Genomic DNA, 26,733 nt, shown 5'->3' with positions numbered 1-26,733 from the left:
TTCCTCTGAGGCGTCATTTTCTCCCCTATTTCTGGCAGCAGGAGAGAGGTGTCAAGGTGTTACATTTAAGAGGCTCATCAGCTTATTCAGGATATGGGTCAGCAAAGGTGGAGTTGCTTTTCAACCCACCTCCCAGCACTCTCTCTCTCTCTCTCTCTCTCTCTCTCTCTCTCTCTCTCTCTCTCTCTCTCTCTCTCTCTGTGTGTTTCTCTCTAATGCACACATGCACACACACACACACACACTGCCATAGCCTACCACCCAGGATTCAAATTAATCAATAAAGGCCTATCTAGTCATAGGAGATAATCCCCGATATTTAGTAGGTCTGTCCATATTCAAATATAGTAGGCCTGTCCATATTCAAATGTATTAGGTCTGTCCATATTCAAATATAGTAGGCCTGTCCATATTCAAATATATTAGGTCTGTCCATATTCAAATATAGTAGGCCTGTCCATATTCAAATATAGTAGGTCTGTCCATATTCAAATATAGTAGGTCTGTCAATATTCAAATATAGAGGTATGTCCATATTCAAATATAGTAGGCCTGTCCATATTCAAATATAGTAGGTATGTCCATATTCAAATATAGTAGGTCTGTCAATATTCAAATATAGGAGATTCCCTAAAAACGCACCACAACTTTTTCGTAGTAGGTTAGGAGAATTTACGCAGCAGATTAGAATAATTAATGTAGCAGGTTTGGAGAATTAGCTTAAGGGTTAGCAAAAATGCTTTCCTAACCTGCTATGAAAAGTCACTTGCCTCAAAGTGACGTGTCTCTGAGTCCCGATGCCGAAAGCCAGTTGTTTGTATCTAGGCCAGTGGCCAATCCTCAAAAAGGGCTTTAGGTTTTGAGATACCCCTACAAAGCACAACCATATTTTTTCACATCTCCAACGTCTCCCATTTATGAAATGCTTTGTTGCTGATTAATAGACAACTCTCAAGTCAAGTTTGCTCTCATTCAGTGCTGTATTGTCCTGCCTGACAAAAATACATACAGTTACACGTGTTTTGATGTTGTGGCTATTGCAATTGGCTCTAAGGAAAACAACCCCTAAACTCAGTAAGTGTAGAATAATGGTTGGCAGGAGGGGGTGGGGTGTTGAAGTTTATACATGCATAATCTATGAGCAGAATGACTGTTTTACCTCAATTAGCCACGAAATCCCTAGTTGGGAAGTGATTGTTTAATGGAAGGTAAACATTTTCCCTCATTTGGGCCAGCCCCCTAGAAATTCCAGTTCAAATCAATGAACTTTAGCCCCTAGCCATTTGAGTGACAGCTAGCAAGATCCACACACAGCAGAACGAAAGACAGAGCAATGATGTGGTGCACATATCTGCACATGTGACGTAATGTAGTACGCAATTTTCGGGGACCACTTCTGGCTCATGGGTGTTACTTTCAGAACTACTGGCTAAAAAGCATACAAAGTACCAGAGAATATCTTTGAAAGACAACTTTCCAAGTCAAACTCTCCTTCCATGCTCATATCAAACATCTCCAATCGAAAATCAAATCAAGAGTCGGCTTTCTATTCCGCAACAAAGCCTCCTTCACTCACGCCGCAAGCTTACCCTAGTAAAACTGACTATCCTACCGATCCTCGACATCGGCGATGTCCTCTACAAAATGGCTTCCAACACTCTACTCAGCAAACTGGATGCAGTTTATCACAGTGCCATCCGTTTTGTCACTAAAGCACCTTATACCACCCACCACTGCGACTTGTATGCTCTAGTCGGCTGGCCCTCGTTACATACTCGTCGCCAGACCCACTGGCTCCAGGTCATCTACAAGTCCATGCTAGGTAAAGCTCCGCCTTATCTCAGTTCACTGGTCACGATGGCAACACCCATCCGTAGCACGCGCTCCAGCAGGTGTATCTCACTGATCATCCCTAAAGCCAACACCTCATTTGGCCGCCTTTCGTTCCAGTACTCTGCTGCCTGTGACTGGAACGAATTGCAAAAATCGCTGAAGTTGGAGACTTTATCTCCCTCACCAACTTCAAACATCAGCTATCTGAGCAGCTAACCGATCGCTGCAGCTGTACATAGTCTATTGGTAAATAGCCCACCCATTTTCACCTACCTCATCCCCATACTGTTTTTATTTATTTACTTTTCTGCTCTTTTGCACACCAATATCTCTACCTGTACATGACCATCTGATCATTTATCACTCCAGTGTTAATCTGCAAAATTGTAATTATTTGCCTACCTCCTCATGCCTTTTGCACACATTGTATATAGACTCCCCTTTTTTTTCTACTGTGTTATTGACTTGTTAATTGTTTACTCCATGTGTAACTCTGTGTTGTCTGTTCACACTGCTATGCTTTATCTTCGCCAGGTCGCAGTTGCAAATGAGAACTTGTTCTCAACTAGCCTACCTGGTTAAATAAAGGTGAAATAAAAAAATACAAAAATTTGCTCTAATTCAGTGCTGTATGGCTCTGCCTGACAAAAATACATACACGTTTTTTTTGTGTTGAAGCGATTGTTACTGGCTCTACGGAAAACAAGTTGGCTGAGACAGTGAAAATTGTAATTTCTGAGGCCTCCCGAGTGGTGCAGTGGTCTAAGGCACTACATCGCAGTGCTAGCTGTGCCACTTGATATTCTGGGTTCAAGTCACGGGCAGCGCACAATTGGCTAGATGCATTAAGATATCCTAATGCCGTTTATTTGTGTATGTCAGGCAGACAAGTGACTATTTGTATTCCAAATTTGAGCAATATCAGCGCTTGCAATATTGGGTTACATGAGTTTATGTGACCCATCCCCCCTCCAGCCAGGCATTCAGCACGTTTTGAGTTTAGTTTTTGAGTAAAATATTTTTTCACAACCAACCATTTAATAAATGGGAGGCATTAGTGATGTAAAAAAATATGGTTGTGTTTTGTTCGACCTCGGGTAGGGGTATACTTTTGGGGGGGAGGCCCTGCCAGTAGCCTAATCTGTCTAAATTGGTGGTACTGTGTTCCTGAAATGCGACGTCAAAACAGCTGAAATGACTGACGCAGGCAAATATTGAGGAGCTCGGGGGATACACTAGCAGGGAGAACCCTTCGTTAACGTTAATTATTCCCTCAACACCTGAGAGCAATTTCAATTTAAGTGTGAGGCCTATCATTGTCACATAAACGCATCAGACCAATTATTGCTCGGTGCATATTGTTCATGCAACAAGCTGTCTCCATGGCAAAGGAAAAAAACATGTTAAATTACCCTAGAAAAAATACTTTCAGTTTTTCATCTTCATCACTGTTATTAGTGCCAAATAGAACATGTCTAATTATATTTCTTTAGAGCCCTCTCTGTAAATCAAAATGTGATATTCTAGAGAATTTAAGGCTACTATCTTGACAAGGCTTTGTGGAACGGTAATGTGTTTCAGAGACTCCAACGTGCATTGACAATCCTCTTATAGTATGCCTTACCGAATATGGATTAGGTCCGTGTGCAGCACCCGTTTTGCCTACAGGTCACTTTGAAAGGGCTTTGATTGAATTGGCGTGGTTGATCTTGGCCTGCTATAATGTACAATATATATTCGTTAGAAATTCAATATAAATACGTTTGACATTGAAGAAAATATCGCTTTATTTTGAATGCTTTAGTAATCTACGTTTCTGAAACCTGTTGAGCATCAGGTAACCTTGACTTTCCAAGGATACCTTACAATAATACATAATGTTAGTCTGTTTGAATCTAATGAGCTAATATTATAAGGTGAGGAAAATGTAACTTGCGTGTGGAGTGAACCTGTGTAGCGCGCGATAGCCTCGTGAAGCGCGAACAGCGGGATGTAAGGAGCTCTCTAGGGTGCTGAAGTTGACAAACAGAAGGGAGCTCCTGCCTCTTCCTCACTCTATCATACAGACCAGAAAGATAATGAGGTGTTGTGTCTTCAACTGTGCAACGGTATGACATTTTACATTTTACATGTGTTAAAATATAGAGAATACTGAAATGGTGAGGTAAGGATTACTGGGGAAAAAAACAGGTGTTAAAAAACTCTCTTCAGGCTTCTCAGCTTTCAAGAAGGCCAATAAAAGCAATGGTAAGTGCAACCTATTATGCTTCAAGTTATGCTATTTCACGAGTGTATCTTTGGGAAAACATGCTATCAAATACAGTGATCTCACTTTCACATAGCCTACTTTGTTTTAACGCTATGCAGTTCAATGAATTTTGAAGTAGCCTAAACCTAATTAGAAATTATGTTCAAATAAATAGGCTACTCTAAACTTTTTTTTGCAGGTGTCTTTGGTTTGGTTTATATTGCTCTGATGTAGGATCACAGTTCACCAATACGGATACTCAAACAGGATAATGCAACATATTCCTCTAAATGTTGGAGGTGTGCTATGGGATTTATCCAACTATCCATACAGCCCCACCATCTTCAAGAGCAGACACAGCCTTACAACACTGCCATTCTACAACTTTCTGCTATGGGTCCTGCTCGGGGTTTTGACGTTTCCATGCTGTGTCCAGTGTTTAATCTTCAAAGTTGGGGTCCTTGGGCCCTGGAACTGCGACCCGGTCTACTCCAAGGCCCTACCTGCAGTGGCCGCTAAATTGGCAGTGGGTAGAATAAACGAGGATTTCAGTTTAGATTTGGGAAGCAAATTGGACTTCGTGATCCTGCAAGAAGCATGTGAAACGTCTAAAGCGTTGACCACATTTGTGTACTACGAGAAAATGGTGGACGGTTTCGTCGGCCCCACGAATCCAGGATACTGTGACGCAGCCTCACTTTTGAGCAAAAACTGGGATAAAGCTATCTTTTCCTGGGCTTGTATTAACTATGAGTTGGATCGAATCAAGGGATACCCAACCTTCGCACGGACACTGCCGTCACCCACACGGGTGTTGTTCACGGTGTTGAAGCATTTCTGTTGGGCCAACATCGGCATCGTGTCTTCCAATGAGGATATCTGGATGGACACCGCCGGTAAAGTGGCCAACTCCCTGCGGAGCCAGGGACTTCCCGTTGGCATAGTAGCGTCGGTGGGAATGAACGAGACGGAGATGGAGAGTACATTGAGCAGAATCCAGGCTGCGGGGGAGATCAAAGGCGAGTGTTTTTAACAATTTCTTTACGGTCTCTTTGCGGAAGTTTTAGTTACTGAAGAGATACGAGTGAAGTATGTGCAGGTTATGTGCAGGTTATGCTATCAAGCCTCACAAGGCCTACACAACTATGTGATTGATCAGTTTAAAAGGGTAATCCTCAACTGAAACAATAACAAAGCATTTCCCTGCCCTGGTTTCCGTAATAAACTGAGGGATGGGGTAGAAGAACTCTAACCCCTTTCAAATTCATAGATAGAGCTATGGATACAATTACTAACCATCCATGATATCAACATTATAGTTTTAACCATGTTAGAGACTATAATGTGTTTGTTTACATTTACTTTGTTTCAAACATTGGAGTACAATGAGCTTTAATTTCGGGTTCTGATGGGATAAGACAGTTGGAATAAGCTAATGAGACATAAGTTATATTGTTCTAGAATCAATGGGTACATATAATTCATTTATAAGTCCCAAATGTTATGCAGCAACTACAGATTGACCCTTTAAGGTAGGGTCATGTTGGCCAATTACCTCAACCTGTGTTGATTAAGTTATTTTCAACTTGATTAGGGGTTGTCTCTGAAGTGTGAATCAATGCTATCATGAATGAATCATTTGTTTTTACAGTAGGATGATTCAGCAACATGCACAGAGATGCAATTCCTTCATGCACATGGTCATTCCAGGTGGCGACCCCTCACTGTCTCTGTCCTGTGTGTTCCAGTGATCATCATGTGCATGCACTCTGCTCTGATTGGTGGGGAGCAGCAGACAGCCTTCCTGCTGAAGGCCCATGAGATGGGTCTGACGAAGGGCCGATACGTGTTTGTCCCCTACGACACCCTGCTCTACAGCCTGCCCTACGCCAACACATCCTACTTCCTCCTGCAAAACAACACCAAGCTGCGGCAGGCCTACGACGCCGTGCTCACCATCACTGTGTCCTCAGATCTAATGTCATTCAATGAGGCGTTCAACATGGCCAAGAGGTTTGAGGAACTCACCATATCACTGGTCCCACAGCAGGTGAGGAGGGTGCTTTTTTGATATTTTCACTTTTGGGATGTGAGTGGATTCCATCTGAATTTCAATTGATTGTTATGTTATCACATTGTTATTACAATAGTATTATAAATATGCCATTGTTTGCATTTATTGAATATTGGTTATATGGAGAAACACCATAGTCTTCAGGTCATTTGATGATTTTATCTGTTTTTAGGTCAATGTATCACTCTCAGTTTTGGAAAAGCTAATCACTTTAGCCAAATAAACAATTTATCAATGGCCTCCTTGCATTCCAGGTCAACCCCTTGTTTGGAACCATCTACAACGGTATTTACCTCCTTGCCAAAGCCATGCACAATGCCAGAAGAGCTGGCAAGTGGCTCTCTGGGACCAACCTAGCTTATTTCACCAGGAACATGACGTTCTCTGGCTTCAACCAGAAGATCCAGATAGACACTGAAGGGGAGAGCCAGACTAACTATGTCATCTTGGACTCCGACGGATGGGAGGGTCAGCTGTACTGCTCCTATATGGTGGACCTGAGCGCTGACATGGTCCGCTTCGCGGGGAAGTCCATTAACTTCCCCGGGGGTTCCCCTCCTCCCTCAGACTCCAGCTGTTGGTTTGAACCAAACACAATCTGCACTGGAGGTAGAGAATCTGTTTAAAATCAAGTAATATTTTATTTGTCATATGCGCCGAATACAGCAGGTGTAGGTAGACCTTACCGTGAAATGCTTACTTACAAGCCCTTAACCAACAATGCAGTTCAAAAAATAGAGTTAAGGAAATATTTACTAAATAAATTAAAATAAAACATAAAGTTGTTAGTTTGTGTCTTTCATTCTTCCATCACACAACCAAACTATGTCTTTAGTCTCCATCTCTTACCTGTGTCTCAGGTGTGGAGATAACCTTCGTCATAGTGGTGTTTGTGATCCTCTTCGTTATGATCGTGGGAGGACTTGGTCTAAGTCTGTTTGTAAGGTAACTCTTCTCACTGTTCTGTTCTGTTTTTTACTGTATTTTTATGCTGTTCAGATGCATAGAGACTATAAACCCAGACAGAGATAGTTGGTATTGCTGTGCTGTGATCTTGGCTGACATGCTCTCTGATTGGCTGGCAGGAGGAGAATCCAGCAGATCCAGTTGGTGAAGGGTCCCAATCGGATCCTACTGACTCTAGAGGACCTCACATTCATCAACCCTCAGCTTAGCAAGAGAGTAAATATATTGTCCCATGTGATTCTCTATAATATTACCTCTATCTGATATACTGTATGTTCATTCATATATTTTATGCCTCATAGAAAATCACTATAGAGGACCTGGGTGACTCTAAAAGTGCGATAGACAACAACAGTATGCATTCAGGAGACCCACACCACTCTGTGGACAGCATCACAACAGCAACACATGAGACCACAAATGTAGCTGTCTATGAGGTAAGTAGACGACGTTGACCGCTGAACCACAAGTCAAATTTTAATTCCTATCGCAAAAGATTTCAATGTGACTTGTAGAGAATGGAGCCAGGATAAAACCACATATTTTTGTCCATGGCTTCACAGGGTGACTGGGTGTGGCTGAAAAAGTTTGAAGAAGGCCATTTCAAGGAAGTCAAGCAGAGCACGACCAAGATCTTTACAAAGGTAAAATAAAACATAACAACAACAGCAATTTCAAGCACAAGGTCAGTGAAATGCTTGCGAACTCTACCCAACAGTGCAGAAATAAATATCTAAAATAGTATAGCTAATAAAACATTTAATATAAATGTATATAGTGCATTTTATTTCATATATATATATATATATATATTTAAATTATTAGTATTATACTATTAAGAAAACATGAGAAATAATATAATGTATAGAATCTTGTCTGGGATGTGAGGTTGTTTTTGTTAACTTTGGGGTCTTCACTTTGTGTGAATGTGTCCAGATGAAGGATCTGCGAAATGAGAACATCAATCCGTTCCTGGGGTTCTTCACAGACTGTGACATGTTTGCTGTGGTGACGGAGCATTGTTCCCGTGGTAGCCTGCAGGACCTCCTGAGGAACGACGACGTGAAGCTGGACTGGATGTTCAAGTCTTCTCTGTTGCTGGATCTAATCAAGGTATGACATGTTTGACATGCCATGTTACAGAACTTTTTCTGCTAGTCTAATTTGTCCCAATAAGATTTTAAAATATCTTATAAAACCTGATCATGTTCATTTAAATGTTTTTTCTAGTACTTTGTCATAAGTAACACCAATGGTTTACCTGTGTTGATCATATTGGCCTCTCAGGGTATGAAGTATCTGCACCATCGAGAGTTCCCTCACGGCCGGCTGAAGTCACGGAACTGTGTGGTGGACGGTCGCTTTGTCCTCAAGATCACAGACTATGGCTTTAACGAGCTGCTGGAATCCCAGAAATCCCCCCAAAATCTAGTTCCACCTGAAGGTAACATCTATGCCTAGATCTGCACATTTTTGGGAAAGAAATGTCACTCTTTTTTTGACAGTGCAGTCAAAAATGTGATATATATTTCCACGCTATGAGGTTGAAATAACTCTGTGAAATTTGGAAAATTATGTTAATGCCCTTTTAGTGTAAGAGTTATTTGAAAATACCGCCTTAAATTTCAGCTTGTTTTGCATGGGTGTTGTGTCGGACCACCAGGTGACATCATAACAAAGAGTGTTTTCCCTCCTCTCTGCCAATAACAGTTTTCAGGTTACACATCCCTCCCACTAGGCTCCTCCAGTTAGGCCCCTCTCTCATACCACTCCCAGACAGTCCTAGCAACATTTTTGCTTGAGAAATGTCATTTTACTAAGAAGCTATTTTTGTAAGGTACTTAATTGTTACCCAGAAATGATTTGATATTGAAATTAAAATTGCTGCATTGGACCTTTAAAGATGGACTTCACACACAACCATTTGTATTTCTAGTTTGTGAGAATACATCTATGTCATTTAAATGTGCTGCATTTAACTACCATGCCAAAATCATGACCCTGTGCTTCTTTATCTCAGATCAGTTTTGGACAGCTCCAGAGTTCCTCCGAGACGTGGAGAACTCTCGGAAGGGCACCTATAAAGGAGATGTGTATAGTTTTGCCATTATACTCCAAGAGGTGGTTGTCCGAGGACTTCCGTATTGCATGCTGGGTCTGACTCCTGCGGGTAGGTCTGGGGGATACAAAACAGGCAAAACCATACAATCCACTCTGAGAGGAAATGTTTTGTTTTACCTGTTTTACATTTTTTGGTATTTTGTGAACCAGCATCAATTGATTGATTAGTTATACTGGTATCTATCGAGTAATGTCAGAGTTGTAAATCACAATAATTTCCCTATCCACAGTGTATAATGTAGCTACATATTGTACAGCATTTTGCTTTGCTTTGACAAACTGTCTAGTACCAGCTGCCAATAAGCTGTGTAATGAGTTGTTATGCTCTAGTGCTGTTGCTATATAACCTCTCACCTCTCTTTCTCTCTTCCTCCCAATCAGAGATCATCCGTAAGGTGAAGAAGCCTCCTCCCATGTGCAGGCCTACGGTGGCCCCAGATCAGGCTCCTCTGGAGTGTATTCAGCTGATGAAACAGTGCTGGAGTGAACAGCCTGACCGGAGACCAGCCTTCGATGAGATCTTTGACCGGGTCAGCAACACTCATCTGTCTCCATGGTTATATTAGCAGTTGACGTTACTCTTCAATAAAACACACCCCAAATCAAATCAGGGGGAGAAAATAGGTTTATTCAAAGAGGAGATGTTATACTGAGGGTTACAGTTGAAGTCGAAAGTTGACATACAACTTAGCCAAATACATTTAAATTCAGTTTTTCACAATTCCTGACATTTAATCCTAGTAAAAATTCCCTGTTTTAGGTCAGTTATGATCACCACTTTATTTTATGAAAGTGAAATGTCAGAATAATAGTAGAGAGAATGATTTATTTCAGCTTTTATTTCTTTCATCACATTCCCAGTAGGTCAGAAGTTTACAAACAGTGGGGAGGACAAGTATTTGATACACTGCCGATTTTGCATGCTTTCCTACTTACAAAGCATGTAGAGGTCTGTCATTTTTATCATAGGTACACTTCAACTGTGAGAGACGGAATCTAAAACAAAAATCCAGAAAATCACATGGGAATTTATGGATTTTTAAGTAATTCATTTGCATTTTATTCATGGTTGGGATGGTGTTCTTCGGCTTGCACGCATAACCCTTTTTCCTCCAAACATAACGATGGTCATTATGGCCAAACAGTTCTATTTTTGTTTCATCAGACCAGAGGACATTTCTCCAAAAAGTACGATCTTTGTCCCCATGTGCAGTTGCAAACTAGTCTAGCTTTTTTTATGGCGGTTTTAGAGCAGTGGCTTCTTCCTTGCTTAGCGGCCTTTCAGGTCATGTCGATATAGGACACGTTTTACTGTGGATATAGATACTTTTCTACCTGTTTCCTCCAGCATCTTCACAAGGTCCTTTGCTGTTGTTCTGGGATTGATTTGCACTTTTGCACCAAAGTACGTTCATCTCTAGGAGATAGAACTCGTCTCCTTCCTGAGCGGTATGTGTGGTCCCGGCTGAGTGGTCCCATGTTGTTTACACTTGCGTACTATTGTTTGTAAAGATGAACGTGGTGCGCTCCCAAGGATGAACCAGACTTTTGGAGGTCTACAATTTTTGTTCTCAGGTCTTGGCTGATTTTTTTTCATTTTCCCATGATGTCAAGCAAAGAGGCACTGCGTTTGAAGGTAGGCCTTGAAATACATCCACCATTTGACTCAAATAATGTCAAGTAGCCTATCAGAAGCTTCTAAAGCCATGACATCATTTTCTGGAATTTTCCAAGCAGTTTAAAGGCACAGTCAACTTAGTGTATGTAAAATTCTGACCTACTGGAATTGTGATACAGTGAATTAAGTACAAAGTAGATGTCCTAACCGACTTGCCAAAACTATAGTTTGTTAACAAGAAATTTGTGGAATGGTTGAAAAACGAGTTTTAATGACTCTAACCTAAGTGTATGTAAACTTCCGACTTCAACTGTAGATGTTCATTCTCCCCTGTCCTCAGTGATTCTCTTCAGTGATTCTCTTCAGTGATTCTCTCCTGTGATTCTCTCCTGTGATTGTCTCATCAGAACAAAGGGACAGGATGTACTTTAGAACCCAGCCCTAGCCTGTGGTTGAACAATTGGATTTCCTTGTAATAAAACTGGGCCAATGGCTAAATAACAAGTATACTATTTCAGGAATCAATTTAGACCAATGAGAACTTGCCATATAGCTATGAGTCCCAGACTGAAATTCCTCCCGTGTCTCTGACCCATTGATCATTAATCCCCTATTACAGAAAATTTCCATTCATCGTTAGTACTCTATTGACTTTTAGTCCTCTTGACCTTTTGTACTCTATTGACCTCTCGTCCTCTGCGTTGTGTATTTATCTTGGGAAATATTCTTACAGTTACCTGCTGTCAGTGTCATAGCAAGGTAATGCAGGGAATATGTCTGGGTAATTATAGGCTGTGGACAGCAGAAATTGGTCTCTCAGCACTCATGGGCCGGGTCCAAAATCAGTCTGGCCTACTACTTAATAAAACGAGATACTGTGTACTAATCGTATTACACACTATTTAGAACGTACGGTTTAGTAAAAACAAATGCAGTACGCAACAACTAACATACTCGGCTCACGGTAGCCTAGTGGTTAGAGCGTTGGACTCGTGACCGGGAGGTTGCAAGTTCAAACCCCTGAGCTGACAAGGTACAAATCTGTCGTTCTGCTCCTGAACAGGCAGTTAACCTACTGTTCCTAGGCCGTCATTGAAAATAAGAATTTGTTCTTAACTGACTTGCCTAGTTAAATAAAGGAAAAATAAAATTAATAAAAAATAATGAGTGGACCAAGATGCAGTGTGATATGTTTCCATCCTTTATTTAGAAGAGAAACTTAAAGCACAAAAATAATAAAGTGAATAAATGAAACGTGACGCTACATGCAGTGCAGAAAGCAACTACACACAAACATAGTCAAGATCCCACAAATACAATGGGGAAATGGCTACCTAAATAAGATCCCCAATCAGAGACAATGATAAACAGCTGCCTCTGATTGGGAACCATATCAGGCCAACATAGAAATGCAATTCCCAAATTCCCCTATAAACCCACCCTAAATCACACCCCGACCCAACCAACATAGAGAATAAACATCTCTCTATGGTCAGGACGTGACAAGTAGCCACCCTTTGCCTTGATGACAGCTTTGCACACTCTTGGCATTCTCTCAACCAGCTTCACCTGGAATGATTTTCCAACCGTTTTGAAGGAGTTCCCACATATGCAGAGCACTTGTTGGCTGCTTTTCCTTCACTCTGCAGTTCAACTCATCCCAAACCATCTCATTTGAGTTGAGGCCGAGTAATTGTGGAGGCCAGGTCATCTGATGTAGCACTCCATCACTCTCCTTCTTGGTCAAATTGCCCTTATATTTAGATTTTTTAAAACACTTTTTTGGTTACTACATGATTCCATATGTGTTATGTCATAGTTTTGATGTCTTCACTATTATTCTACAATGTAGAAAATAGTAAAAAACATAAAGAAAAACCCTTGAAGGTGTAGGTGAGTCCAACCTTTTGACAGGTAATGTACCTAAAATGCATACTATTTAGAACGCTAGTATTCAGGTTTTCAGACACGGACAAAGTCTTGTCTCATAGCTTTATGGATTTTTACAGAGATCATAAGTCATACCTGATATTACATAATGTAGTGGTAAACCGATGATGATGGTGTATGTCACAGTTCAAGCTGATCAACAAGGGCAAGAAGACCAACATAATTGACTCCATGTTGCGGATGCTGGAGCAGTACTCGTCTAACCTTGAAGACCTGATCAGAGAGAGGACAGAGGAGCTGGAAGTGGAGAAACAGAGGACAGAGAAACTGCTCTCTGAGATGCTACCTCCGTGAGTCAAGCATCATGTTATAACACTCACAGAGACAACTAAATAAGACAATGGGCATCTTGTTATTATAAGATACCATTCTTGTATGATGCCACGGGTATTATCCTTTTATTACATGATGTAGTACTTTACTTTCAACTTCAAATGATTGGTTGTTGCTCTATGTCACGTTACCACTAACACGTTACCGCTAACACAAAATGTCCCCTGTCACATTACAGTTCTGTGGCAGAGGCTCTGAAGACGGGTGCGACAGTGGAGCCAGAGTACTTTGACCAGGTTACCATCTACTTCAGTGACATAGTAGGCTTCACCACCATCTCTTCCCTCAGTGATCCCATCGAGGTGGTGGACCTGCTCAATGACCTGTACACGCTGTTCGACGCTGTGCTCAGCAACCACGACGTATACAAGGTCAGTTATACTATTTTCACACTACTGTGTTGAACCAAAATGAGCTGAGCCGAGGCATCATAGTTGCTGGAAACGGGTTTGGGTGTCGTGCTAGGGGAGCTTCACAACAGCACAGATCAAGTGATGTGATGATTTCTTTAGTATCAATGTGCGAATGATTCACTGTATGCCTGCTTGTTTGCATTGTATAGGTGGAGACCATTGGTGATGCCTACATGGTGGCATCAGGTCTACCCAAGAGAAATGGCAACAAACACGCTGCGGAAATAGCCAACATGTCCCTGAACATCCTGAGCTCTGTGGGCACCTTCCAGATGCGCCACATGCCCGGCATTCCCGTCAGGATACGAATAGGGATACACTCAGGTGAGAGAGGGCATTGGGTTGTCCCTGCCTGGCAGACACACTCTGAAGTTAGGCTGATTAGCTAGATGATCAATCTTGATCAAATGTTGTATGCCAAAGTAAGGTGTATTTAAATATGAAGAGTTTCTTTCCAAAACACCATATATCCATTTTCTGAAATGTTGGTAAATTAGCTTATATTGTTTAAAATTCTTATGGCTGGGGGGCAGTATTGAGTAGCTTGGATGAATAAGGTGCCCAGAGTAAACTGCCTTCTACTCAGGCCCAGAAGCTAAGATATGCATATTATTAGTAGATTTGGATAGAAAACACTCTGAAGTTTCTACAACTGTTTGAATGATGTCTGTGAGTATAACAGAACTCATATGGCAGGCAAAAACCTGAGAAAAAAATCCAACCAGGAAGTGGGAAATCTGAGGTTTGTAGTTTTTCAACTTTTTGCCTATCCAAGATACAGTGTAAATTTGGTCCAATTGCACTTCCTAACGCTTTCACTAGATGTCAAAAGACTTTAGAACCTTGTTTGAGGCTTCTACTGTGAAGGAGGAGAGAATAAGAGCTGATTGAGTAAGAGGTCTGGCAGAATGTCATGAGCTCAGTCAGGCACCGCCCGTGAGAGGTACCTGCGTTCCATTGCATTTCAAAATACAAAGGAATTCTCCAGTTGAAACATTATTGAAGATTTATGTGAAATTTCATACAGGAAGTGAGCCAGATTTTTGAGGCGCTGTGTTCCAATGTCTCCTTATATGGCTGTGAATGCGCAAGGAGAGAGCCTACACTTTCTGTCGTTTCCCCAAGGTTTTCGCAGCATTGTGACGTATTTGTAGGCATATCATTGGAAAATTGACCATAAGAGACTACATTTACCAGGTGTCCGCTCGGTGTCCTCCGTCGAAACTATTGCGTAATCTCCAGGTGCGTGCATGTTTCCATTTTGAACAGAGGAGAAACCAAACTGCCACGAGTGACTTATCATCGAATATATATGTGAAAAACACATTGAGGATTGATTCCAAACAACGTTTGCCATGTTTCTGTCGATATTATGGAGTTCATTTGGAAAAAAGTTCGCGTTTTAATGACTGAATTTTCGGGGGTTTTTCTCAGCCAAACGTGATGAACAAAACAGAGCGATTTCTCCTACACAAATAAACTTCAAAACGTTATATTACAGGTCGAAGAAACATTTCAAACTAAGTACCGAATCAATCATTAGGATGTTTTTAACATATAGCTTCAATAAAGTTCCAACCGGAGTATTCCTTCGTGTCTTCATGAGCAATGGAACGCAAGTGGATACCATGTGGAATGCACGTGATCAGAAAATGGCTGACTGCCAGACATCTGATAGATTCTGCTCTCATTCACTCCCACAACACTGTAGAAGACTCATTCAAATATCTATTGGTGGTTGACATCTAGTGGAACCCCTAGGCAGTGCAACATCATTAATATCTCAAGGGGATTTAATTGGGGACTCTGGTGAATACATACAAAGCTCAGATTTCTCACTTCCTGTTTTGATTTCTCCTCAGGATTTTGCCTGTCATATGAGTTCTGTTATACCCAAAGACATAATTCAAACAGTTTTAGAAACTTTAGTGTTTGCCATCCAATACTAATAATAATATGCATATATTAGCAACTGAGACTGAGCAGGCCGTTTACTTTGGGCAACTTATTCATCCAAGCTACTCAATACTGCCCCCCAGCCATAAGAAGTTAAATTTAAAAATGATTTATCAATACAGTTATATAAGATCTGTATGTAAAACATTAACATTTGACATTTTTGTAATTTAGCGGATGCTCTTAACCAGAGCAACTTACAGTGATTGCATTCATCTTAAGGTAGCTAGTTGAGACAACCACATATCACAGTCAAATATACAGTGTGCGAACATTCCATTCTAGCTAAACAATGCATATACTGTATAGGGTTTTGCAAAAAATAACTACATTTTAATACACACTTAAAATCGATGAATTGGAAAAGTAATGTTTAACACAAATATGAAGCTACCCATAAGCACAAATGTGAACAATTTGTGGATATAGTGTTTTGGAAATAAGCTCTTCATATCACAATCAATCACTTTGATTCTATTTCCTTTTCTAACTGTCTGTATGTAGGGATCCATCATTCATAACGAGGGCGGCTGAAACAGTAGCAGGCCAGGGTTTGGTTTCTCAATGTGATGTCTGAGATGTGATGCTCATGTGTTGTGTGTGTACAGGGTCATGTGTTGCTGGGGTGGTGGGTCTGACCATGCCTCGGTACTGCCTTTTCGGAGACACAGTCAACACCGCCTCGCGTATGGAATCCACTGGGCTGCGTGAGTATCAGAGGTTCTTAGTGTTGATTTACAAAACATTAAGAACACCTTCCTAATATTGAGTTGGAATAGCCTCAATTCGTCAGGGCATGGACTCCACAAGGTGTCGAAAGCTTTCCACAGGGATGCTGTCCCATGTCGACTCCATTGCTTCCCACAGTTGCGTCAAGTTGGCTGGATGTTCTTTGGGTGGAACATTCTTGATACACACGGGAAACTGTTGAGTGTGAAAAACCCAGCAGCGTTGCAGTTCTTGACATAAACCGGTTCGCCTGGGCTGGCACCTTCTACCATACCCCGTTCAAAAGCACTGAAGTATTTTGTCTTGCCCATTCAGCCTCTGAATGACACACATACATAATCCATGTCTCAATTGTCTCAAAGCTTAAAAATCATTTTTAATCTGTGTCCCCCCCTTCATCTACAATGATTTAAGTGGATTTAACAAGTGACATCAATAAGGGATCATAGCTTTCACCTGGATTCACCTGGTCAGTCTATGTCATAGAAAGAGCAGGTATTGTTAATGTTTTGTACACTCAGTGTATTTCTGCTCAGGATCTGCATTATTTTGCTGGTATGGTTTGTCATGACAGTGTTATTTCCTTTCAGCTTATAGAATTCATGTAAACATGAGCACTGTGAAGATCCTGCGCTCCCTCAACGAGGGCTACAAGATAGACGTCAGGGGAATGACAGAGCTGAAGGTATAAACACCTCACAAGACATTATCCTCTGTGTTCACCTGTAGGATCTCTTTCAACTGTTTATAAATAAATCATGAATAATGATGTGTTCCTACAGGGTAAAGGCATTGAAGAGACTTACTGGCTGGTTGGGAAAGAAAACTTCACAAAGCCTTTACCGAAGCCTCCAGAGATTAAACCAGGGTAAGACCTCACAATACCGTACCTTATGTTGAGACCCTGCCGAGAACTAAATGAATCTTAACATGTCTACATTTCATTCAGTGAATATTTGTTACAGCAGTTTATGTGTAATAATTTCACTCATTTTCTCATCATTCACTGCATGAGCAAAATGGAGTCCCAATGAGTACCAGGATGTGATTGAGGCTGTTATGGTGGTGTTACAGTACATGTGTTGTCTACTTTAGGGATGACAATCATGGACTGAACCCAGAGGATATAGCTGCGTACAAGAGAAAAAAAAGCAAAGAAAAAGCTTGATTCTCTGAGTCAAAATCGAGGAGGTAGCTTGCAACTTGCATGCCGTGCTCTGTTGTGTCATGGTGAAAATCTAGTTGTTGTGTGGTGTCTTCTGTTTCATGTGGTTTGTGGCTTTCACAATCTGTGGGATTTTGTTGAGCCCCCTCTACTACCCCCACCCCCTATACTGTCCATCCATAGTCTCTTGATCTGATCTCTTCTCTAATCTTCTAATCTTATCACCTTCAATACCGTTAAAAGCAGAGCAGAGCTTGACCATCCCAGAAAAGCTATATTCATTTTGGTTAATCGAGTGGTTCACCGTCATTACCATCCTTCCGTTCTTTTCACCTTCTTATTTGAGGCAGCACCTCTAAGACACAGGTGGGGAGGATGGGCTCGTAGTAATGGCTGGAACGGAATCATTGGAATGGTGCACATCAAATACATGGTTTCCATGTGTGTGATACCACGTAATTCACTCCATTCCAGCCATTAATATGAGCCGTCCTCCCATCACCAGCCTCCTATACTCTAAGACAATTAACATTCCGCTTCTTCTGCCATGTCATCTTGTCTCGTCTTGTTTCGCCAATTGCCATGTTTGCAATAATCTGATAGTCCTTCTATTGTTTGAAGTGGAAGTACGTAGAGTTTAAATGTTTTTGGATCTTCCATTCTCAGGGACAACTGGCAAGAGATGGTGACAGATGAGATCAAGACGATATTTCGCAAGGCCAATCGGGAAGTGGACAAGCCTAAAATCTGAGCAGATGAGACAGAGATAGAGAGAGACAAAAATGGGGAGAGGAGGAGGTCACAGCCGAAGAGAGAGAGAGGAAGAGAAAAGGAAGGACTCGTGGACAGAGGGCATGGACCGGCCTACTCACTGCGGCTTACGTGGTCTCCTTTAATAGGATTTGCCTGGCTGCTGTCTGTGTAATCTGCTTGTGGCCAGCACAGCTGAAAGGGAGAACACTAATGAAATGAAGGTTGTTGAATTACTGTCCTGCGACAGGGATAGTGCATGTCTTCTTAATGAACTATGCACTTATTTCTCTGGACTCCCATTGGCCACTAAGTGGCTTCGTGTCAGTGGAGTATTTTTGTCTAGATGGGATACAGTTTATGTCAAAACTAACTTATCGTAGCGGGTTAGGAGAATTTACACAGCAAGTTAGGAGAATGAATGTAGTAACTTATGAGAATTAAGTTTAATTAAGGTTAGGAAAAGGGTTAGGTGTAAAGTTAGCTAATATGCAAAACATTTCAACTTTTGACATCAGTTTGACATAAACTGTAACACCATCTGGACATGGCCAAGTGGAGTTGAAGTCCCAGACCTCAACAGAATGATCTACTGTATCTCTCCACTCCCATACTGTACTGTAGCTTTTAATCACATGCATAATGGAAATTATTTTCTATTTTTGTTATTGTTTCATCACTCTTCTAAACATTTTGAAAGGAGCACTTATCTCTAACTGAAGAGAGTTAATTTTAGTTAGTTATGGGAAAATATTCCAATTTTAATTCCATTTTTAAGTTATGGCCAAAAACCTTTGTAAGAATGTAAGGTTAGCATTCCAAAGTTGTGAGAGGAAATATAATCTACCGTTCTAAAGTTTGGGGTCACTTCGAAATGTCTTTGTTTTTGAAAGAAAATCCAATTTATTGTCCATTAAAATAATATCAAATTGATCAGAAATACAGTGTAGACATTGTTAATGTTGTAAATTACTATTTTAGCTGGAAACAACAGATTTTTTTAATAGAATATCTACATAGGCGTACAGAGGCCCATTATCAGCAACCATCACTCCTGTGTTCCAATGGCATGTTGTGTTAGCTAATCCAAGTTTATCCTTTTAAAAGGCTAATTGATCACTTGAAAAAAAATATTTTAGCACAGCTGAAAACTGTTGTGATGTTTAAAGAAGCAATAAAACTGGCCTTTAGACCAGTTGAGTATCTGGAGCATCAGCATTTGTGGGTTCGATTACAGGCTTAAAATGGCCAGAAAAAAATACCTTTCTTCTGAGACTCGCCAGTCTATTCTTATTCTGAGAAATGAAGGCTATTCCATGAGAGAAATTGGCAAGAAACGAAACACCAGTTTCAACGTCAACAGTGCAGAGGTGGTGCTGGCCTTCTAGCCATATCTCAGACTGGCCAATAAAAATAAAATATTATGATGGGCAAAATAATGCAGACACTGGACAGAGGAAATCTGCCTAGAAGGCCAGCATCCCCCAGTCGCCTCTTCACTGTTGATGTTGAGACTGGTGTTTTGCGGGTTCTATTTAATGAAGCTGCCAGTTGAGGACTTGTGAGGTGTCAGTTTCTCAAATTAGACACTAATGTACTTGTCCTCTTGCCCAGTTGTGCACCGGTGCCTCCCACTCCTCTTTCTATAACTGTTAGAGCCAGTTTGCGCTGTTCTGTGAAGGGAATAGTTCACAGCGTTGTACGAGATCTTCAGTTTCTTAGCAATTTCTCGCATGGAATAGCCTTCATTTCTCAGAACAAGAATAGACTGACGAAGAAAGTTATTTGTTTCTGGCCATTTTGAGCCTGTAATCGAACCCACAAATGCTGATGCTCCAGATACTAAACTAGTCTAAAGAAGGACAGTTTTATTGCTTCTTTAAACATCACAACAGTTTTCAGCTGTGCTAAAATAATTGCAAAATAGTTTTCTAATGATCAATTAGCCTTTTAAATTGATAAACTTGGATTAGCTAACACAACGTGCCATTGGAACACAGGAGTGATGGTTGCTGATAATGGGCCTCTGTACGCCTATGTAGATATTCTGGCAGCGTAGCCTAGTGGTTAGAGTGTTGGACTAGTAACCGGAAGGTTGCAAGTTCAAACCCCTGAGCTGACAAGGTACAAATCTGTCGTTCTGCCCCTGAACAGGCAATTAACTCACTGTTCCTAGGCCGTCATTGAAAATAAGAATTTGTTCTTCACTGACTTGCCTAGTTAAATAAAGGTTAAAAAAATGAATCTGATATTTCCAGCTACAATAGTAATTTACAACATTAACAATGTCTCCACTGTATTTCAGATTAATTTGAAGTTATTTTAACGTACAAAATCAAGGATATTTCTAAGTGACCCCAAACTTTTGAACAGTAGTGTATATATATCTAATGTATTGTCAGTAGATTGGCATATAGATAAATAATTCCCTATATTAATCATGTGTTTGTTTGTATGAGAAAAAAAGAGTGTTATTTGGGGACAATGATACAATGCAAAAAATAAGCACAGACACATATATTCCATTTTTAATTTGAACTGTGGATTTCTGTGTTACATTGAGCTCTAGAAATTAAAAAAAATGTATATGCATGCTGTATCCGCTTGTTATAGATCGTCTATGTAATATTTCTGTAAAGAAGTCTTGCCATTTTTAAGCAGGGCATTTGGAGCCACGGAGTATAGTGATTCTCAATAGACAAGACAAGTAAAAATTGTCATGTCCAATGTTGATGACTTCATTGACAAGCGTACTATCTTTTGTTTGGTTGAAGGTATGACTTGTATGAATGACAATGAATGAGCGTCCATTACAAGCACTATGAGCGCATACTTTAGGGTTACCTATGCAGTGAAAAACATGAAAAGATCATTACCAAATAACATGAGCAATGATATATGCAGATGGTTGTTTGATGATATACAGTATATTGGTAAGCTTTTAGTGTCTTATGTATATTAATTCATCTATTTAATAGACTAAGAGAACAATTAATTAAAATAATGTACAGTATGCAACATACATTTTTAAGATGCACAGTGTTGAAAAATTTCATCTGTTACTGATTACAGTTACATAAAAAATCAAGTAATCAGTAATATAATCCGTAATCAGAAACGTAAAGATGCATTCATTATATGTTATTTGTCTTGGATATTTATGAGACACAAAGACTCATGTAAATATTATATATTTAATTAAATAAATCACTGTGGATTTATTTATATGTATGCATATGACACTGGGTTACAATAATTTCTTTGGCTCTTCTAGACAAAAAGAAAGGGAAAGTATTATCCACGTGGTTGCTCTATTCACCAGCAGATGGCGGTGAGATCACATCTCTTGATCTTTCTGTCCTCCATCATCTTTGTCCACTACTCTCTAAATTGTGTTGTTCATGGAAACGTGATGATGAAAGACTACTTTGTTTTTAACACCCCATATTCTACAAAATGTCTGTTTTTCATAATTATTTAGGATGGTTGATGAACAGTTTCTGAATCAGTTTCGTGTCTAAGGTCTCAATTGACAATATAGATGTGTCATAAGTTTTACTTCCTTGTTGAGTAGATCTTTTCCCTGTTTCACCATGCTAACCCTGCAGTACAACCTCACCCAGCTAGGTTGATTAGCTTCTTAATGGGGATTTCCTATCTTAATGATCTCTATATTAAGCTCCGGCAGTACAAACTAATGTGTTAAATAGGTAAGGCCTGTAAGGTTTGGGAATCCTTTGGAATTGTGTGCCTTTTGCAGGTTTAAAACTTAGCCTATGTAAGGTCCCCCACGAAAGATTCTCCACATTCCATTCTGGAGACAGAGGAATGTTCGCCCTCAGGCCGACTGGAACGATTGTTATCATTTTCCTCACTGAACACAGACAGTTAGATACACAATTGCATACTCACTGCACAATTTAGTTCATTTCAGAGGCTTATATCCTGATTATGGCCCCTTATGTTAAATCTAATATTTTCTTAATCATGATGTATCAGTATGCTTAGACGATACTGACCAGAGTCTTACACTTATCAACTTTGAATGTTAACCACACACCAAGTTCGTTTTGTGTTTATTTTTATTGAAAAATAGTCAAAAAAAGGACACAATGTTGAATTATGGCAACATTCCAAGGTTTTGTGGTAAATGCCTACAACATAAAGTCACAGTTTGATTGGCAAATGGCATAGATCATTCAATTAAAACAAAGAGTACAGAGGAACAGTTTCAGTGCAGCTGGAAGGCAAAAACTGAAAGCCTGATAAATGTACTTTGCTGGTTGGAAAGTGGAAGATAGTATGTCTTGAAATTTGCTTGTGCAACAATATTTCTCTCTAAACAAAGATAATGCAAGTAACCACACAGATCACAAACTCAAAATAAGAGAGAAGCCAAACCCATACTGGTGAAAATAATGGTGGAATATGTCTGATTTTATGGAAGGCAGAAATCTGAGAGATCATAGCTAATTAATATAAGCATGCTGTCAGGTCATCTGCTATTCAATGTTCAGGTACTCTATAAAGGCACTTATGGTGTTTGGCTATTTCCTGAAATGTGTTGAAATGCAGACTTTAACAATGTTATTCATTATGGCACATTGCAATGGCCAAACAGCATTCATTCAAACGTATACACTCCTGTTCCCTGGGAGTGCTTAATGTGTCTGTGATACATTAGTAGGCCTAGCTATTCAGTCCACAGGTTACCTGTTGGAATGTGTTCTTGAGGTAACAGTGATACCATGATACACATACCATTTCCTGGCATGATTCAATCAGTAAACCGTAACTCACATCCATTAACTATTATAACTCATCACGCATCGTGTCTCCTTTGGGTCGCACCATTCTGCCGATGAAGAGGATGGAGTTGGTCTTGTTGTCCTTCACCAGGAAGATGAAGGGATGGTCAGCGTAGAATAACTTGGGGTTTCTCAGCTTCTCGCTTCTGAAGATGCTGGTGTCAGAAGGGTTCCCCTCAATGTCCCACTCCATGGCAGAGGCGTGGAACACATTGGAGAGGTACAGGTCCTTCTTGCCAGAGATGTTGGAAAAATCAGCCTTGGTTTTGTCCACAGCTTCAGTCAGACCAAGCTCACCAAGAGTTTTCTGGAGAGAAGAGTACAATAGAGAGTGAAACATGGAGAAATGGTTTATATGTAGGTCAAATATGTTCTTTCATAGTCAAGCTTGCGAGCTAACTCATAGATTATGAGATAAGTAATTAATAACCTAATCTATTGAAAACAATATAGTCGCAATGTTGTCTTTACCTGGAGGTTGTGGCTAACTTCTACACTGACTTTGGGCAGAGAGATGGCCACGGCCCTCTCCTCCATCTTGCCCATCCAGGTTTCCAGCTGCTTGCGGGTCAGCAGCTTCTCCAGCCTATCCAGGGGCTCCAGGTGGTAGGGCATGATGAACACCAGGCTGGACTGCTTCTGGCCCAGGGGCATGTCCAGCACAAACAACCTGTTCTCTGTGTCATCATGGAACTTATAGAGACCTGTGGAAAACAGTCATGAGATAAGAATAGATTAGTCAACTGATCTTGATAATATCTTATATTAAGGCTTATAGTACGGTATGTCTCTATTCAAAAGGTTAATGAAACCTACCAGTGCGATGCATCATGGGAACAGAGACTGTGAATGAACGGGTCACCAGGAAGCCACGGTTGTCTACCATCTTCTCATGGAACTTCTCATCCCAGTGAGCTGTAGACAGAGGATGTTTGTTTTCTAAAGATATTCACATCTCACAAGCTCACGGTTTAATACTCCCCAATATCAACAGTAATAGCAGTAGCGGAAGGTACTAACTACTAGGCTACAGAGTGTTTTTGAAGAACTCTACTTACGCTTGAAGAACATAGCGTTGGCGATCATGGCTCCATCAGCATTCTGCACATCCATGGTGATCTCAGGCAGCTTGCCGTTTGTCGACTTGGCCGCCCATTCGTTGATGGAGTTCACTGCGCTCCGCTTGTCCCTGAGGTTGATCTTTGAATGGTCATAGTTGTAGTGCTTCTTGCTGCTCTTCACAAAGTCATCGGCAAAGGTGACCGAGCTGGGGCCGTAGAGGCGGTTGCTGATCTTCCATGTGACATTACGGGTCTTGGAGTAGCTGACCTCATTCAGGAGCTCTGACAGGCCTGTGTGCAGGTGCTCATCCTTCAGGGCGTCAGCACTGAGGACAGACTTGACCTGGGAGGCGGTGGAAGCCTTGCCCCCGAGGGCCACCATGCCCAGGGAGGAGGCCACCACCACAGGGGATATCAGGATGTTGTCAAGGCCCTTCTCCTTGGCCACCGTGTGGTAGAGTCTGAAGGCCAGGTTGGCGCTCTGGTCAGCCATGGTGGTGGCATGGCTGCTCAGCTTCTTCCTGTCTTCTCCAGAGGCCACAATGGCCAGCAGGCACAGAGCTACGACGGTCACCCACATCCTGTCTTTCTTCTGGTTCTTGAGCAGCTATAGAAGCCTGAAAGCAGACACAAATACAAGAATGTAGGAATTTTGTGTTGGTATTTGAGGCCACTGTTTTAAAAGGATCTATGTTTGTGTAGCAAATAAGTGTTGGAGTGTAGTTTTAGACGGAGGACACTTATTCAGCAGTTAAATTACAATAGTCACCACAAATTACAATGTTGAACCCAGAAGAGGGCAGGGTTGGCTGCACAAATGAATGGCTTCCAATTTCAGGCAGCCATGTTTCTAGCCACGTCAGCAGCTGAACACTTGAGCTATAGCAGCACCCTAGTGTGCTGGGCTCTGACTGAAGGTGTATTTTGTATACCTCTGTGTTCTTATTCATTGTAGAACAAAAAAAAAGTATAAATTCACAATTTCTAATAGAAAATGTGATATTCAGAAGTTCCCAGAGGTATCATTAATGCACATCATTATGAATTTCCACATAGAACCTATGAGGGTACTTTTTGCCCGTGAACGGAGTCTTTTTCAAATAAAAAGGAGCAAATGTTCAGCCTCAGGATATGTATAACAACTATTAATCCTTTGATTTTCAACTACTTGTGAATTGCTTCTCTGCCTTCAAAAACATGGCAGTAGAGCTGGTTTTCCCTTATTTAGCATTTTTCACTTTGTATATCTTTGCATCATCTTGGGATACCTTGAAATGTTTTCATACTGATGCCAAGGTTTTCGTTTTTCATTCTGAAAGAAAAGAGGTGCATGGGATAATCTCCATACAGCAGGTGATAAAGCATTAGTCAAACCCACATGGAGATTTTTTTTCCATAACATTTCTTTGAATATAAGGGTCATTGTTGAAAACATTTTGTATTTGATAGTTTCTTGAATAATGATTCATAGCTAGGTATATCGTGCATACACACATGTAAAACCTCTCATTGGTCAGTGCATGACCCATAGGTATTGCAGTCTGTAGCGCAGGAAAAGTCTTTGTTCCATATTTTATTATATTTTTTAAATAAAACATCGCAGCACCCACCCCAAATGACTTCCCACCGCTATGAACGTCCCACCACTCCCAAAATCATATATGCAATGTAACTAAGAATTCTGCTTGTTTGTATGTGCAATTACCCACAACCAAATAATATCCCCAATGAAGTAAATGCAATGATTTGTCATTTTCTCTCTTCATTTATTGAATAACTGTAACCCAATAATCAACATGCATCATCAAGCAACGATATTATCTCAAAATACAGTTCTGACTGCCATATCTAATACCCTTTATAGATAAATTGCATGATCATCAATGCGGCATGCTATCAGCTACTCCAGTTCTCACCAAACAGTTGAGATAATAGCATATGTGCCGTTTGATTAAACGTAAAGATTGTGCAAGAGTGCCTGAATCAGAATTACATACCACATTCTACAAAAGTTATGTTGAAAATAGTTTCGGAACCTAAATGCATGCACTACTTTTACTTTAAAACATTAAAACAAAACAACAGCTTTACCCAAAAAACATAGTTAAAACTGAGCATTCTCCCAGTCTCTCCCAGTCCTTACCTGGCACAGCTTGGCACAACCTCTTCCAGATATCACTCTTTGGGTTAGCTCCTCTGTCGATTGATGTTCTTATTATTTTTACTCGGGCCTATATATCCCACAGAAAATAAACTTCTGGAAGTTGGGAATGGGGTATGGAAATGAAAACCTCTGGCTCTCCTTAGGAAGCCTAGACGTCAGACCTCCCCTGGATGCATTTGCTGGAGTCCTCTGCATGGTCCTAATGCTGCAGGCTGACTCAATCCCACACACAGCTTTCATCATATACAACTTTCACACATTTTCTAACTTTCATTCACCAGCACAGTATATATGGGTAAAGTACAATAGTGTGTATTTTTCAACAGAGGATATGTGCATGTCAGTGATGATGACATCCCTTTGGCTTCCTCTTGTAGTTGTGAATGAGTACATTGGGCACAATGCTCATACTGTCTGCATGATTTGTATTTTCAATAATCCTGTTCAAAAGCAATGATTATGGAAGGGATTCCACACGGCTTTTATAACAGTAATTGTAACCATAGTTACTAGAAGTTTGTCAAAGTAAATCGTTTCAGGCTCC

General features: G+C 40.6%; 2 protein-coding genes across 6 annotated transcripts; one reads left to right on the top strand and one right to left on the bottom strand.

Moving 5' to 3' along the window:
• Positions 1–3,527: 3,527 nt before the first annotated feature.
• Positions 3,528–19,928, top strand: LOC118393671 (retinal guanylyl cyclase 2-like). Of its 2 annotated transcripts, XM_035786750.2 has the most exons (20): positions 3,528–4,080; positions 4,281–5,100; positions 5,830–6,131; positions 6,410–6,764; positions 7,016–7,100; positions 7,241–7,337; positions 7,424–7,558; positions 7,685–7,765; positions 8,058–8,234; positions 8,409–8,565; positions 9,142–9,291; positions 9,624–9,772; positions 12,937–13,100; positions 13,322–13,514; positions 13,706–13,880; positions 16,121–16,219; positions 16,832–16,926; positions 17,024–17,109; positions 17,337–17,432; positions 18,073–19,928. In XM_035786750.2, exons 2-19 carry the CDS (start codon positions 4,353–4,355, stop codon positions 17,407–17,409), a joined length of 3,321 nt encoding a protein of 1,106 aa, XP_035642643.1. In that variant the 5' UTR covers positions 3,528–4,080; positions 4,281–4,352; the 3' UTR covers positions 17,410–17,432; positions 18,073–19,928. The 2 variants fall into 2 exon arrangements, with proteins under 2 accessions (XP_035642643.1, XP_035642559.1); XM_035786666.2 differs by lacking the exon at positions 17,337–17,432.
• Positions 19,929–22,220: 2,292 nt separating this feature from the next.
• Positions 22,221–26,359, bottom strand: LOC118393551 (serpin H1-like). Of its 4 annotated transcripts, none has more exons than XM_035786529.2 (6): positions 26,169–26,359; positions 25,294–25,365; positions 24,023–24,642; positions 23,781–23,879; positions 23,436–23,668; positions 22,221–23,271 (listed from the first exon to the last, which is right to left on the bottom strand). In XM_035786529.2, exons 3-6 carry the CDS (start codon positions 24,603–24,605, stop codon positions 22,969–22,971), a joined length of 1,218 nt encoding a protein of 405 aa, XP_035642422.1. In that variant the 5' UTR covers positions 24,606–24,642; positions 25,294–25,365; positions 26,169–26,359; the 3' UTR covers positions 22,221–22,968. The 4 variants fall into 4 exon arrangements, with proteins under 4 accessions (XP_035642422.1, XP_035642244.1, XP_035642334.1 ...); XM_035786351.2 differs by having other exon boundaries at positions 25,294–25,337; positions 26,169–26,357; XM_035786441.2 differs by lacking the exon at positions 25,294–25,365 and having other exon boundaries at positions 26,169–26,357.
• Positions 26,360–26,733: the final 374 nt, after the last annotated feature.

This window comes from Oncorhynchus keta, chromosome 1 (genome assembly GCF_023373465.1).
Source record: "Oncorhynchus keta strain PuntledgeMale-10-30-2019 chromosome 1, Oket_V2, whole genome shotgun sequence".
NCBI lineage: Eukaryota > Metazoa > Chordata > Actinopteri > Salmoniformes > Salmonidae > Oncorhynchus > Oncorhynchus keta.
The sequence above is the reverse complement of the archived record's forward strand: the minus strand, read 5'-3'. Positions and strand labels throughout refer to the sequence as shown.

Bases quoted from the DNA above. Each gene is read 5' to 3' on its own strand.
- LOC118393671 (XM_035786666.2), top strand. From the start codon at position 4,353: ATGCAACATATTCCTCTAAATGTTGGAGGTGTGCTATGGGATTTATCC. The intron at 16,927-17,023 runs GTATAAACACCT...GTGTTCCTACAG, and splicing joins GGGGAATGACAGAGCTGAAG to GGTAAAGGCATTGAAGAGAC. The intron at 17,110-18,072 runs GTAAGACCTCAC...TTCCATTCTCAG, and splicing joins CCTCCAGAGATTAAACCAGG to GGACAACTGGCAAGAGATGG.
- LOC118393551 (XM_035786529.2), bottom strand. From the start codon at position 24,605: ATGTGGGTGACCGTCGTAGCTCTGTGCCTGCTGGCCATTGTGGCCTCT. The intron at 23,880-24,022 runs GTAAGTAGAGTT...CTCTGTCTACAG, and splicing joins CAACGCTATGTTCTTCAAGC to CTCACTGGGATGAGAAGTTC. The intron at 23,669-23,780 runs GTAGGTTTCATT...TGTTTTCCACAG, and splicing joins TCCCATGATGCATCGCACTG to GTCTCTATAAGTTCCATGAT.